Below are 15,921 nucleotides of genomic sequence, written 5' to 3'. Positions count from 1 at the left end.
TATGATGGCCAGCAGAGGGGCTGGCACTGATTTCTCCTCTCTGGTGACCAGTGACAGGACACAAGGGAATGGCCTGAAGTTGTGTCAGGGGCAGTTGAAGTTGGGTATCAGGAAAGGGCTCTTCACCCAGAGGGCGGCTGGGCACTGGAACAGGCTCCTCAGGGCACAGCACTGAGCCTGACAGCTCAAGATGTGTTTGGACAGTGCTCTTGGGCACATGGTGACATTCTTGGGATGTCCTGCACAAGGCCAGGAGTTGGACTCAATGAGTCTTGTGGGTCCCTTCTAACTCAAAAGTCATAGAATTGTAGAATATCCAATTAAGCAGTAATTCTCTGTGACAGGAGCAGGGACAGCAGCACAGAAACACTGTGCAAGCTCTGGCTGAAGTAATTGAAATGGCAATTTCAAGAACTTCCTATTGTGATTTAGACATGAACATGACGTTTTCTTCTCCCAGCCCTAACTAAACTATGCAGAAAGAGAGAACTGGTTTGTTTGGTCTAAAGTATTGATTATGACACCTCCATCTACTGGTGTAAACCAGAACTGTGCAGGTCTAGAGGATCCTGCTGAAGGTATGAGGTCACTTATGTGCCCTGAGAGGGCACAGCCTTGCAGTTTTCCCTCTCCTGAGGACACGTGTGTACCCAGGCTGCACCTTCACTCAGTCAAATCACTTCTAGGTACATCTTATCCCAAATAAACCTTCAGTGCATCTGCACACAGTGGGCTGCTGCCAATTATGTAAACAGCCACCTCAGCTGAAAGGTCAGGATCTCAGAGTTTAATAAACACACAGAAAAATTAGTCTTATCTCTGAAATAGATGAGGATGAGTGTGCATAATTAGGGAAACTTTCTGAAACAGAAAATTGCTTAAGAGTTTCTTACGTTCACAAACAACACAAAATTACTTTCAAATTAAGAGTGAGAGAAGACAGAAGACATCAAAGGGAAAAAGTGATTACAGCAGAGCAGAAAAGCTCCATGACTTAAAGGGGAAGAATCTTGGGATTTTTTTTTTAATTGTGGCTGCTAAAAATTAATCAGAATTATATTCTAGAAAGAAAATAAGAAGAAAGGGAGCCTTCTAGACCTACCTCCCTATCAAGGCATTGTAGAAATTACCAAAGACTGCACATGAATTACATCTGGCACACCCAAGACACAGGAGAGAGTTTAATTAAATAAGTTTATTGTCTAACGCTTACATTTGTTACATCGCCGCTGTAAAGTGCGACAAATTTTCAGCAGGAACTCCCTGTTCCCCCTTTTCCCTCCTATGAACTGCTTCAGGAACCAGGCCTCGTTCTTTAGACTCACAGAAGCGAAGTGGACATGAAGTTTCAGTGGCACAGTTTTCACAAGTACATGGTTGAACAGAACTGCTGGGCCGGGCTGCCCTGCCGGTGTGACAGCGGCTGCCAGGCTGCGCCGGGGCAGGCACCCGGCTGCCCTGGGCACAGCAGATCCCCCCAGAGCCAGCTCACAGGTGAGATGAGTATCAGCCGCCGGGAAATGTTTGCTCGCCCACCCTCAGAGCTCAGAGAAAGGCGCCTGGGTGGAGGCACAGCAAAGGAATAAGGAGTGCTGAGTTCAGTGGTGGGGAAATGCGATTTAAAAAAGTATAAAAAATTAATGTAAAATACAGATACAAATAAATTTTGTCAGGAATACTGGCACGTGGCAATCTGAACTCAGGGGTTTGTTTTTTTCTATTAGGGACAGGGAAGTTAATTTAACACTTTACTGCTGTGTGCAAAGACGTTACGGCTCTCAAACTGATACATTTTACCATCTCACTGTAGTGTCTGAACAGCAAGGTAGATGAATTGTTTCCAGCATTACAGGCAACACTAGATAATACTTAAACAAGATAATGTAAACTTTATTCTTAAGGCAGCTGGTACTAATGCTGCACACAGGCATTGCTCAATGCCCATTACAGTAATGGGACACGTAGCACTTGAAAACAAGTAAAAAGAAAATAGCATTATTGGACTAAATGACGCATGTTGTCAAAATACTTTCCCTTTCACACAAACCATGAAATTTTTGGACATCTAGAAAAATAATGCACCTACTCCTCCAACTTCAGCCTGTTCTTTTACAAATATTTCAAAATACTGATAAATAATAGTGACTGCAAGCAGAATGCCAGTGCCAGAGCCAATGGCTCCTAGAAAGTCAGCCAGTACTGAAAGGGCCCCGATGCACAAACCACCAAATGCAGCTGCTGTAGGGATGTATCTGTAAGAAAGGAAAAAACAGGGAAGATGAAAGTAATAACCAAGGTACCTTTCTTTTACAAACATGGAAGAGATTCAACTCAAAATCCCTCATTATGTCACTTTAATCTGTATTGTCCTTTTGTTTTTATCTCTAATCTGCTGCTGTAGCTTCTTTTGCATAACTAAGAAAGGCAACAGCTGAATGGGAAGAATCTTCCCTTTTGCAGTGGAAACAGGTATCAGGTTTTTCCAACAATCTCTGCTCTAGTTGACACTTCCCCAGCACTCTTCACCATCCAGCTGGAAGTCAGCACTTCCTTACCTGTTAAGCTCGTGAACCATTGATGTATCCCTGTGGCCTCTCATCACCATTTGCTGTTCTTTGAGTTGCTTGGCAACCTGCAGAAAACATTATTTTATGAAACTGCTGCAGTGTTTCACAGTCACTTGATGCTTACTGGGACAAACTGATCAGTCAGTAGCTGGTCAGTTCTAAACCAGAAGCACTGTTTGAAAACAATTAAGGTAGAACACCTACATCTTTTGCTGATGAGCCAGACACTTCAATCCAAGTCTTGGAGAAGAATGCACAGGATCCCAACATAAATATTATATAAACTATTACATGGACAGGATCCTCAAATATTGCACCCATGGATTCTGGAGGAGACAAGTAGTAGCACAGGCCACCAACAGGGTAAGAGCGAGCAGGGCCACCTCCACTGACATCCTGAGAGGGGAAGAAAAAGGCAGTAAGTTATTTTTCACAGACTTCCCACATTACTATCCTGTATTAATAGAGGAATTCCTCTTTGATGTTTGAAACAGCTTTTATATACAAATGTAAAAAAAGTAAGTATTCCAGTTGATTAAATGCCAAGGATTCACATCAAAGTAAAAATGCAGTAATTCTACACAGCTAAAACATGATAAAATACTCACTGCCCACTGTCCCAGTAAGTTCACCAAGAAGTTGCCACTGAAACGAACAGACAACATCTGGGAAATGACATAGAGGTTTGACACCAAGGCAGACTGCAGAATGATGGGAATGTTGGAGGTATAGAACAGCTTGATGGGATAGCTGCTGTACTGCCCGCGGTACCGTGCAGACTTGATGGGTAAATCCACTCGGAACCCCTGGGGAAAGAACACAAATGCACCAGGGTTCACTGCTGAGACACAAGGTATTCCCAGGATGCCCCAAAGCCATTCCTGACCATGCAGTTCTTGCTAGATAAACAAGGGCTGCAGGGTCTGAGATAGTAAAGCTCAAAGGCTTTCTGCTACAGTCTGGATTACAGATTTCAAGGATTTAAAAGTGTTACTGCTTGGTTGTATTACATTCATTTCACATAAACATGGTTTGTCATCTGCTAACTGGTACTCCTGTAAAATACATTTTATAGCTTAGGGGTTGAGAAAAGCCTGTCATGGCTTCCAGCTGAAACTAGTCAGTTACCAGCAGGCTCTTGTGTGTAAGCCAGGCTCTTGTGTAGTTTTCTGGGGCAGGACCTTTTCTGAATAAACCCAAGGAAAGCCACATGAACTTGAAAACCTGTTTTTGGTTGGTTTTTTTTTGCTTTTTTCCCCCCAAAACTCAGACTCAACAACTTAAAACCAAATTTTTAAAAATCACATTCTGGCTGTCCCTGCCCCCAAAATCTCCATATGGATCCTCCTTTACTGCCCATTTAGCAGGTACTTAGATTTAAAAAGAAACACACATTAAATGTTTCCAAAAAATTAGGCAAAAACCAATAAACTACACACTCAAAAGAGGCAAAGTTCTCCAGCTCTGCCCAAAAATATTCTTTTCAGCCAATGATGAATATTAAGAATATTATTGGTGTGATGCAACCACTGCAGTACCAGAATTCATTTTAATAAAAATATTCTCATAGTGTGTATGGCATTCAATGGAATGTGAGATTACACACTGAGTGCAACTAGGCCTGGCTGTAGAATTTTAAAGCTTTACTGCCACAGAGGTGATTGTTAATGAAATAACAACATTGGAATAGAAAGAGTTCATTACTCAAAGCTAAGATACTTCAGTTCCTCTGGCTTAAACCTTCTCATCTTTTCCCAATGACTGCAGTGTCCAGGGTGCTCGTGCACTTCCACCTGTGCAGAGCTGCTGTGAGGAGTTTTACCTGGAAATAGATGACCACAGCAAACACAAACACTGTAGCAATCAGGTTCATGAGATTGGGCAGATTCTGTCGGTAAAAAGCCTCCCGCAAAGCCCGGACCTTGTCAGTTCGTGTGGCCAGGAGATGGAATAATGCAATCACAGCACCCTCAAACTCTGTTCCTGCATGAAGCAAGAAAGGGAAAGAAAGGTTAATCTCCAAATTAAAAACATTTTTTTAAAAGTACCTTTCTTCTGGAAATTTTACGTATGACACGCAGAAAATGTGATACGACAGGACACGGATCCTGTTATAACAAGTATGTCACAACATAGGACTCTTTTTTAGGTTATGGAATGTAGAATTATCTAAAAAACCATTATTCTTGGTTAGAAAAACAAAACAAAACACAACAAAATCATCAAAGTCACACACATGAAAGACTACTCTCTTCCCTTCTTTTCTGGGCGTAGGAGGATATTCAGAAGTAAACAAGGTGAAAAATAGCTTTTAGAAGAACAGTAATAAAAATGCAACAGAATTACTAAGAATTAAACTCTAGCTAACTAAAAACATGGCTCAGGATTTCAAATGAATGCAGTATATGAGTTAATTTCCTGATACTGTATCTTAAGGTGCTATTTCAGGGGTCTCAGAACAACTAGATCAAAGACTGGCTGTGGAATGAAGAGACTGCAGCTTCTGAAGAATCAAACCAGCTTAAAGTAATTCAGAGGCACCAACTACAAAAGCATCCTATAGCCACAAACAACATCTGGATCACAAGCAGCTCCTCAGAGTGTACAGTATTTCCTATCTTCTCTATTTCCATGGACCAAGTGATGCTAAAACGAGATGACTTCAGTTTGGAAATCCAAATGTTTTCCTTCAAGGGGCCTGAAGTCCCATTTCAACTGCTGCACTTCAAATCAGCAAAGGCAAACTTGTATTAATCTCCATTAAGTCAGACATTTTCATCTTCAATGTTAATTGGACAACTGACTTCAGAAACCAATCACCACACATTAGAACTTTTTAAAAATGCCATCCAATAAAAATTTGATCGTTTATGTGTAGTATACACCCACTGAAACATGCTGTGACTGACTGTAACAGCACACATACCTCTGCCAGTGTTGATGGTAGTGGGACTGAAAGCTTTCCAGACAATGGTCTCACAGATGTTGGTAGCAATAAACAGGGAAATACCAGACCCCAATCCATAACCTTTCTGTAGCAACTCATCTAGCAGCAACACAATCAAACCAGCCACAAACAGCTGTGAGAAAAGAAACAAAACTGAGCAGAAACAAGAATAAACCAAGTCAAGAGTTGTGTATTAATTCCCTGCTTCAGTATTTTCATCACGTTGCAGAGTGATCATTAACTCTTTCTTCTAAATGTCATCCATGCAGAGTTTCTGAGCCCTCAAATACCAATGCCTGCACATCTCACCTGGCAATGACCTCAGTGCCTTTTTTCAAGGCAGACACAGCTAACAGATTACTCAGCAATAACTTTTTTCTAAAAAAAAACAGTTAAAGTTTGTGCATTTACTGTTCTGTTCTGCAGGAGAATGTCTCAAAGCTGCAGCTGTGCCATTTAGTGAGAACTCTTCCACAGCACTGAAGAGCAACAACTGGAATTCCTGTATTTTTTATAGCCACCAATTCCTGTATTTTCAATTAAGCACCACTCCTATCTGAGATACTTTTGATATTAACTATCCCAGCATTCTCCTCCTTTATGGAATATTTAGAAGTTTCATATATTATTTTCTCATATCTCTCACCGATAAAAATAATTATGCTTTGCAGCATTAAAAATAAATAAACTGAAGTCACCCAGACACAGAAAGATTTTTCCTTCCAGCTATACTGTCTCTAACCAGTCTCAGTTACACACAAAATAGCTCTTTACGAACCTGAATTATAATAAGAAGACAAATTCCAGCACCCATTTCAGCAGGATCTCCATACATTCCAGTCATAACATACACAATGGCTTGCCCAATGGTAATAATCATCCCAAATACTAAAACAGAGAGAAAGCAAATCCTTTAAAAAAATCTGAAGTCACCAACCAAACAAATCTCATATCTAGTATCACTTGGGCAGACTGCTTTCCCAAGATTAAAAATACACTCAGTAATTTCAATTGGAACAGTGCTTACATTTCTGAGCTCCATTGAACAAGGCCCTGTCCTTTGGAGTATCACCAACTTCAATGATCTTTGCTCCTGCCAGCAGCTGCATGATCAAACCTGATGTCACAATGGGTGAGATACCCAGTTCCATCAAAGTACCTAGAAAAGCAGAAAAATTAAAACAACTGCCATGCCAGCACCTCTCCTAAAGCATTAGGTCTCTTCAAAGGCTCCTGACCTATAACAAATATTTCTAATAATGCTTCCAATATGTATATTCCTGTACAGGTATGACAAGACAAAGACAGTTATAGCCTCACAAAAGGCTGCTGTGTTAGAACCTGTAATTTTGAAGGCACGTAGCTTTTAATTACAAATATTTTTGTGGAACTACACTAACACTGAAGGCCAATGCACACTGAAGCTCAGCTTTTTTGGCACGTCCTCAAGGAACCTTTCCCTGGACAGCATCTTGTCCCTGGTTGTTTACTCTGTCAGTGCTTCAATGTCACATTTTCCAAAAGTTTAATTTTGCAGACCACAAAAATACGCTGCAGATCCACAGTTTCTGAGAACACTGCCCTTTGAATCACTGGCTCCAGTTGAGAGTTTAGGATTAGTTCTTAACAAAACAAAGACCATCATTAAGCTGCTCTTAACTCTGCCAACTCACTGGCATTGTGTCATGGAGGTACCAACTCCCAAATGTTTACAATTCGAAGAGGGAAAGCATTAAATTAATTACCATAATTTGGTTCTTTCATACTTGCATTCTGGAGTTTCCATGCAAAATACTACATCACCTGTCATGGAAATCTCTATTCCTCCAGCAGCCAGAAAATCAGATGTCAAAAACTTTAGGATTCACCTCACATCCTCCAGTAACATCCTCCAGTCAGTTGACTGAAGTGAAAACTCACTTTCCCACTCCTGCTTTTCATTGCTTTCAGCTTCTCTAGCCTCTCCTTGGCCACTGTCACCATTCTGTTTGGGTAGTGGACAGCACATCTAGTATCATACACTGTTGGATGACACTAAATACACTGCTAGGGACACACCAAATTCTGCAAACTCTGCAGGAGAATTTGAAGTAGAGAACTTCTTTACCTTACTTTCCTCACTGGTACAACAAAATTTATAAAAGTTATTCCTAAGTAAGCAGTACCTTCACATTAGAGGGTTCCAGTGATTTTCTTACTTCCAGCCAATTTTCCAAGCTACAGATGAGATCAGTGTCCTCATTTAGAGTCAGGCATGACTGGTCACCCATCTTAAGTTTCAGACTTCTAGCATTAGTTTGAATCTTATACATTTGGCTGTGTTCCACTTTACTCTTCCTAAATGTGTTCGTTTAGTTTTGCTAAAGTTTATGCCTAATCATCTCTGCCTTCAGCTTTCCCACCTAGAAAACTACTCACCCAAAACACTGCCAAACTACTATGAAGTGTAACTGATTTGCACAGGTGAGGCATTTCCTAATCAACACCCTTGCACTGCACATTAGTGCAGTTCCTAACTGGAACGTCAGAAGATTCCCTGTCCCATATATTAGTTAGAAAGAGACAGCTCTAAAATCCTAAATGGAATCATCCCAAAACTTGTGAATCAATATTAATCTCATCTGCATCTCAAAGAAATCCCATTCCTAACATGAAGCATTGCTCAAGTACTGATTTTGATTCCATCTGTGTTAAGAACTTTACAAAGTGTTCCAACCTGACATCTGGGTGGTGTGGAATTTAACAGCCAACTGTTTTCCTCCTGGGCTGTTTATCCCAACAGAAAACAGAGAAAGGAGTGAGTACCAACCTCTGTTTGATGCAAGAATGACTCGCATCCAATAGAAGGGGTCTGCAGAATCTGATGACATGATTCCAAACAAAGGGATCTGTTGAAGTGCACCACAGCATTAAACAGATACACACAATTAGCATGCATTAATACAAAATCTTAACATGTAATGATTCAACTGTTACATTGTTTAATTTTTTTTTAAATTAAACTAGAAGTATTGACACCATCTCTTTTAATCCTCCAACTGGGGCACATCTCAGAGGACTAAACTAAGACCCTTCCACAGGAAAAAGCAGAAACCCCTAAAAGAAATTTAAGTATGTTTTGAAATATTCCATATGGAACTGTCAATACTCAACGCATTCATACAAAATTTCCAATATTCTGTATGTCAATACTGAGGGATTTTGAGCTCTTTAAAACTCTTCCTAATCCCCAAAACAGTAGAGTAGGAATCCAGGCAATCTTAGGGATCAATTTCTGAAAACTATACTCTGAACCATCTGTTTTCCTTATTCAACTACTATCATCTCTCATATAGATGAAAATTCTAATTATGCATGCATCCAGCTGCTAGTAAACCCAGATAAACTAAATGCTCTTCTAGCTCTGCTTCCTCCTTCCTCTTCTAGCCCACTTCCTCCTTCCAAAAAACAGATAGGTACAAGAGCTGGGTTTTAGCCTTTAAACAGTCCTTCAGAGCTGAAAGCAAAAACTATTAAACTACTGCTCTGCAGTCTGGAATGGCTGCATTAATAAACATAAGCTAAAAACCCTGATTCTGAAATGTACAGCTCATTTTGAATCTTCCAAGAGGTCTATAGGGTCTTAAAAACATATATCAAGTAATACATGGATTCTCGTTTTCTTCAGGGTCCAGATTTTTAAAGAAAAACAAAAAAAGGCTCCACTGTTTACAAGCCAAGCACAGGTTCTAGGAATGCCTAAAACTAATAAAGATCACATAAATGTTTACAAAGACAGATATTTTAAAAGGTTTTAGCTCACAACTTTACCAGGATATTCACAAAAAACAAGTTCTACATGTCAACTTCAAACACTTCACAAAAACATTTTCCTGCAATCTTTACAATCCATCAGCTTGCTGAAGAGGGATTTGGTAAAAAGTCACTTTGATTTAGTTTTCACCCTTGTGAGTGCTAAAACTGAAATGTAGCTATGAACAGAGGGCAAACAATGCATTGAACTGCTCAGCTTGTTTATGCTGCTCAACAAATAATTACCTTGGCTGTTTACCCTGCAGCCACTATCATCATCTGATAGGACCTTTTTAACAAGACTAAATATATTTTAGTCTTGTTATTTCTGACTAAATATAAAGCATTCGTTTCTAAAAACATCTACGATCAACACTAAAGACTATTTCAGAGAACCAGGTTTTTTGAACTGAACTTTAAATACGTTAGCACAGAAACAAAAGCTGAAGCTGGTAGGTCAACATGAAACAAGAACATCTCATGCTTTCAGGGTACTTTTTATGTAGAGAACACACATCTTCTGACTACAGATGACAATGATACCTACCTGGCAGCACACTAAGAAAATGAAGAGTGTGATGGCTGTCCATAGTACCTTCTCTCTGAACTGGATCTACAGGACAGAGTGGAGACACAAACACGGTCACTGTAGGCAGAACTTCCACTGCATTCTCACAACAGTACTAAATGCTGTTATCATTCAGGATTCAATGGAAAGATATTGAACCAGAAAGCATCACTCCTCATTGGAATGTATTTTTAATATGATTTCAGATTTTAGAGAGAGAGAGACAAAGGTAAGTTATGTGGGACTGGCAGACATTCAGTCACTAGAATATATTTTATCTACAGTATTCTAATACAGTGGGTATTTACAGAAGAGCAACAGCATGGCTAAAATCATGGACTTATCAGAGCAAACATGAAAGATTAATGCAAAAAACTTATTTTCAGTATTTAGTGCTCTAGGCTTCAACAGAAGTTTTGTAAGGCTGGCAATTATTAAACTAAAGCACTATAAAGTTTTTAGAGGGATTGAACTGTTGGGAAGACAAGTGATTAAAACCAGAAGAACCATGAGTTTTCTACAGCAATTCAAAATATTTAGAATTAAGTTCTTCAAAGGGTGTTAGAGGAAGCTTTAAACTCATCATTATGTCCATGGACATCCACCACAGAATGATCTTTAAATATTCTTTGTTCTCCTCCAAAATATTTTTATTGATGTAGGTTATATACTACTTTAAAAAGAGTGCCAGACCAATGATCACTAGTCATTAATTAACCGAAGAGAATCTCAGAGTCACAACATTTGAGGTGCCTGTAATCAGTGCCAGGTGCAAGAAGAGAAGAATCACAAGATTTGGGTTTGAGTCAGAGGATTACTCAAAGCATGAGACAGAAAGAAATGCACTTGAAGAGAGCAGAGAGAGCTGAGATGCAGGGTTATGTTCAAGTTCCCACCTCTCCTCCAGGGACTGTAAACCTGAGGGTTAAGTGTGTTCACTGCAGACAAGTGTAGAGCAGTTACTAAAACATGACATGAACTAACACATAAGAGAGATACAGCAGAAATGGTTGGAGCTCTCTGCCTCCAACCACTGAATCTGCCTGTGGAGAAGTAACAAGAAAAAGGATTAGTGCCTGGTTTAGTAGGTACAGAACACCCAAAAATGAGAAACTACAAACCAGTGCAGCAGCAGCACAGGTCCTCAAGCAAAGAAAACCCAGAATGCAGCCTACATCTTTATGAGTGAAACCATGCACTTAGAAGCAAAATAATCCAGGTAATTTGATTTATTGCCTGCTACTGCCTCACTCTTAAAAGAGGACAGATGCTAAAAATACTTACAGCACAGAGTTATAAAAAGAAAAATAGTGACAGCAGCAAATAAATCCAAACAATACCTTGTGTTAGACTATGCAGTGCTGACCCATTTTACCAAGTCTGAACTCCGCAATTCAGACTTTAAGCACAGACTTCTAAAACCAAAAATGCTCAGCCAAATTATCTCTACAGCCTCACAGTTAAACTTGGTTTCAGAGGCATCAGTGAAGGTCTAAAACTGCTCTGATTCTCTCTCTAACTGTGGTGAATATGAGTGTTAGAGGAATTCTGCATCACCCAATCGCAGTTATTCACAAGGAAAACAGTCTCTATGAGTCAAAATGACAAAAAAGAAAAAGGAGTCATCCAAACCCATATGTCAGGAATGGCAAAATACAGAGTGATACCAAAATATTCCAGCCACAAACGCTAACAAGCACAGGGACAGTAAATTTCACCATCTGATCTGATTCAATTGGACATTTTCTTCCTTTGACATTTTTCTTAAATCGTGTAAAAATGAAGGGACTTGAGCATTATCATCTTGGTGCTCTGAACAGTGTGTTCTACTTAGCAAATCTGTGCATGAGGGAAATACGAGCCCATTCTACTAACTACAAAAGTAGCAATCACTTTTGCTAATCAAGTTGGCCAAAACACAAAAGCAACACTCCCTAGAGACAGAAGAAACCACTTTCCTCATCAACAAGAATAGCAAAATGATTCAGTGAGAGCCCAACTGAATCAAAACATCATCTTCATTTACAATCAATACATGTTTAATGAAAATGAATCTCTTTTTCTAATTGGTTATCTAAATTTCTTGTCCTGGCCTTAAACCAATCCACTAAAACCATTACTGGTCATATCTGCCTGTGACAGCTTGCAAGAAAATAATAAATTACAGACAATTAGAGTTACATGGAATGACCTCGATCACTTGATACACTACACAGAAGCAAGGAACATGACTGAAAATGGTCAAAGGGCTCTTCAGCTAGGAAAGATGTTCCAAATTACGTTTTCACTTTAAATTTGTACAAAGCTGGCAACTGGCAGCCATAGTCTAGACAGTGACCAAAATAGCAGTAAAGACAAAGTGACCCAAATAAGACAGGACAGGAATCTTGGCACCTCTCTGGGCATCCTTCATCTGATGATGGACAACAAGGACAGATCAAGCCCCCTCTTCCTCTCTGGCAAATAACAACTGCCAGTGAGCTTTACAGAGACATCAGTATCTGTAGGTTTGTGTCAGCTTTCTCTTCTCATTCATCTCACAAGACAAAAATGGGATGGCTGTAACCAACTAATCACAGATGTGCCACAAATCAGCACCAAAAGATTGCACCACGGCTCCCCACTGCAGAAACAAAGATGGGCACCTACCAACCAGACCTGGTGCATCCAAGCCTTAGCATGGGGGTCTGGCTCTGGAGACTCCTGCTCTGAAAAAGCCTTTGTCTGTCCTAAATAATTGGTTTAGAAACCTGTCCCAAAGCTGAAGGATGCTAGAAAACAACTAGATGGAGCAAAGAGACAGGAAGTAAATACCAGTCTTTTGAAAAAATCAATTCCAGAGGGCCATAATCATAATTTTTTACTGTATCTTCTCCATTCAACTCAGCAGGCTCAGCTGTGGTCACTGGCACAAACACCTGTACATCCAGGTCTAACCTTTGGGAAGTTCTCATTAACCAAAGAGGATTCTCTGAGATGGTGCCATGTTCCCAGTAAAGTTTTCCCTTTTAAGAATATAAAACCCAACATTTAGCTCTTAAGGAATTTTCATGGAAGTCATGACAATAGCCATGACAAGTCAATTTGTTACTCTAATTAGATTGTCACATGGGCAATATGTGCTTGCTTGAGTTTTGAAAGCAAAAATGGTGTTTGGTTGGAGTTTTTTTGTTTTTTTTACAAGGCAGGTCTCTTTGTGATCTGCAGGAATTACCTATTTTTAATCTAGAAAATGTGCCAAGAAATGGGAGGAGTTTCAAGGGCTAGAGGATGAGAGAGAGATCAGCTGTAAATGAACTGAGTTCACTGACTTCAGATCAAAGAGACATGTCACATCCAGAAGGTGAACAGGGCAACTACCTGAACTGCACCACAGATCCCACTTCAGCAAGGTCAATCACAGCTATGGGTGTAGGAAATACCTTGTGGGAAGGGGAGAATCAAATTTGTGCTTCCTGATCTACAGAATGATTCTTTTCCAAGTAATATACAAGCCAGCTCAAAGCCAACAGTGGGATCCACAGGAAAACACAGCTTGAAAACTCTGTCCTAGTACATTAAAATAGATCACACGGAGCTGAAACTAAATAAACTTAGTCTAGAATCAAAGTTATTTTTAAAAATTAGTTAGCATCATTACCAAAGGGAACAACTTACCAGAAGGGTGCTCAGAATTAATCATCACAGTAATGTTTTACCTTAATATGTGTCCCCCCCTGCTCCAAAGAATATGTTCTACTTAAGGGCCCCCTGTCTGGATCTATATTGGAGCCTGGACTGGAATATCCCAATATTCCCTCCCCTGTGAATTTATAAAAGTAAGATCATAATGTGGCACTCACTTTTCTTTCCGGTTTCTGGATTTCAGGTAACACTGCACAGAATGGCTTAATAACTTCCAAAAATTTTACTGCTCCAGAAAAACAAACACACACACACACAAAAAAAGAAGACAGAAAATATATTAATAAACTTTTATGAATTTATAAAACTTCACAGAACTTTATTTAGCTTCTGAAACTGTCTGAAAACTAATACCTTCTACTTAAAACAGCCGAAAGCAGGGCAAAAATGTGACATAGAATTCTTGTTCTAACCAGATTTGGCCCATTCTTTTTTCCACAGCTGGAATAATTTTAGAGAAGTGGTGCTGTACGTATCACCAGAAGTGAACTGAATTGTATTCCATCTAAAAATAAATGCCCTAGTATCAGTCTGTGCCAGTTAAACACACAACGACACTGACATCAAAAGGTATCCATGCAGAGATTAGAAGCTTGTGTTTATTCAAGTATTTAGCTGGAAAAATAATTCAATTGTTAAAAAATGTTTAGAAATTGTAATTTAAATGAGTGCAACACTTTTTCTGACTGGAACTTCAGGGGATTTTATTTTAGTTTTAATACATCTCTCTTCAGTTTCCCTTTTAAAAACACAGAAAAGCTCAACAGTTTGAGCTCTTTTTCTGGGGGAAAAAATGAAATCAATTTAGGAAAAAAAAAATCATCAAAGCATATGTGTTTGGTGGGGAATTTGCCCTCCAAAACTTGAACATTATTTCCAGCCCCAACACACTGGGACAGACATAAAAAACCACCACTGGTTCCTTTTCAAAGAGAATGCATTTATTACACCGCAGAATGCATTTATTACACTGTAAGTAACATTTTGGTTGTAGGGCCATGTTACCTGTATACTCTGATGTGACACGTGTCTCCTCTATGTATCCCAAGCCCTCACAGCTCATTGGAAGGTGCACCTCAGTCCACAGAGGGTGGCACAGCTCCACTGTGAACAAGCTATCAGAGCATCATGGAATGGTTGGAAGGGACCACAGGGCTCATCTGCTCCAACCTCCCTGCTCAAGCAGGGCCATCGCAGAGCACAGGGCACAGGGATGTGTCCAGACACTTCTGGAATATCTCCAGGGAGGGAGACTCCACAGCCTCTCTGCACAATCTGTCCCAGTGCTTGGGCACTGCACAGCACAGAAATTCTTCCTCATGTTCAGGTGGAACTTCCTGGGCATCAGTTTCTGCCCTTTGCCTCTTGTCTTGGATGGCATCACTGAGCAGAGCCCGATCCATCCTCTGACACTTATACACACATATGTACGCGCACATAGGGTATATATGCTCCAGAGGTATATGCAGTGTACACAGTGCATATATATACAGTAGGGCTAGAGTGGAACAGGACACCCCAGCACGAAGCAGCGCCCGGCCTCACGCCGTGCCCGGCAGCACCGACCCTGAGCGGGGAGCGGGTGCTCGGCACCGCCGGCCCTGCCTGCGGCGGCAGCCGGAGCACGGGGCCGCATCACCGGCCACGTCCTCCCCGTGCTGCCCGGGGCCGCCGTTCCCCGCCCCGCGTCCCGGCCCGCTCCCTCCCGGCTCTGCCCGCACTCACTGCCCATGGCGGTGGCGGCCCGGCCGCGGTCCCAGCGCTGTCACCGTCGCTGTCGCCGCCGTCACGTGACGCGCGCTGCGGACGGGCCGTCCCTCCCCGCCCGGGGGGGGGGGGACACGGCGGTACCGCCCTCACGGAGCGCCCCCCGCGCCCTGCCCCAGGCGAGGGGAGCCGGATGGGCGGGATGGGCGCGGAGCGGCGGCCGCCGCGGCGGGATCGGACTGAGGGCGGGCAGCCGCGGCGGCGGAGCAGCGCGCTCCCGGAGTGCTCCGCGCGGCGCGAGGGGCGGGCACGGCCCCTCAGCCGCGCCTCAGCCCGCCCGGCGCGGGAAGCTGCCCGCCCCTCGCCCGCTCAGCCTGCGGGGCGCCGGCCGCTCTGGGGCGGTGTTGGTACGGCAGTACCAGGTGGAAAGCGCAGTCTGAGCGGTTTGGTACCGAAGTGTTTGGTTAACGGCCCAGTTCACACGTATTGACAGATGGATGTGATAATTTCACAGGGTGAAAGGACACTGGGACGTTGGAGCATGTCCGAAGAAGGGCAATAGCTGGGAAACAGTCTGAAGCACAAGTCCCATGAGGATCAGCTGAGGGAGTTGGGATTGTTCATCCTGGAGAGAAGGAGGCTTGGGCTGACCTTAT

At 41.7% G+C, this 15,921-nt stretch overlaps 1 protein-coding gene across 2 annotated transcripts; it reads right to left on the bottom strand.

The window, feature by feature from the left end:
- Positions 1-1,175: 1,175 nt before the first annotated feature.
- Positions 1,176-15,568, bottom strand: SEC61A2 (SEC61 translocon subunit alpha 2). Of its 2 annotated transcripts, XM_038153561.1 has the most exons (13): positions 15,284-15,568; positions 13,717-13,784; positions 10,771-10,917; positions 9,854-9,919; positions 8,324-8,402; positions 6,542-6,673; positions 6,293-6,402; positions 5,494-5,647; positions 4,390-4,550; positions 3,176-3,373; positions 2,772-2,963; positions 2,556-2,632; positions 1,176-2,252 (listed from the first exon to the last, which is right to left on the bottom strand). In XM_038153561.1, exons 5-13 carry the CDS (start codon positions 8,382-8,384, stop codon positions 2,066-2,068), a joined length of 1,272 nt encoding a protein of 423 aa, XP_038009489.1. In that variant the 5' UTR covers positions 8,385-8,402; positions 9,854-9,919; positions 10,771-10,917; positions 13,717-13,784; positions 15,284-15,568; the 3' UTR covers positions 1,176-2,065. The 2 variants fall into 2 exon arrangements, with proteins under 2 accessions (XP_038009489.1, XP_038009488.1); XM_038153560.1 differs by lacking the exon at positions 10,771-10,917.
- Between the last annotated feature and the right edge of the window lie 353 nt (positions 15,569-15,921).

The sequence above is a fragment of the Motacilla alba genome, chromosome 1A (genome assembly GCF_015832195.1).
Source record: "Motacilla alba alba isolate MOTALB_02 chromosome 1A, Motacilla_alba_V1.0_pri, whole genome shotgun sequence".
NCBI classification, from domain to species: domain Eukaryota; kingdom Metazoa; phylum Chordata; class Aves; order Passeriformes; family Motacillidae; genus Motacilla; species Motacilla alba.
The sequence above is the reverse complement of the archived record's forward strand: the minus strand, read 5'-3'. Positions and strand labels throughout refer to the sequence as shown.

Bases quoted from the DNA above. Each gene is read 5' to 3' on its own strand.
- SEC61A2 (XM_038153560.1), bottom strand. The intron at 9,920-13,716 runs GTGAGTGCCACA...TCTGTCCTGTAG, and splicing joins TCCAGAAACCGGAAAGAAAA to ATCCAGTTCAGAGAGAAGGT. The intron at 3,374-4,389 runs GTAAAACTCCTC...TTCTTTCCCCAG, and splicing joins CTGTGGTCATCTATTTCCAG to GGGTTCCGAGTGGATTTACC.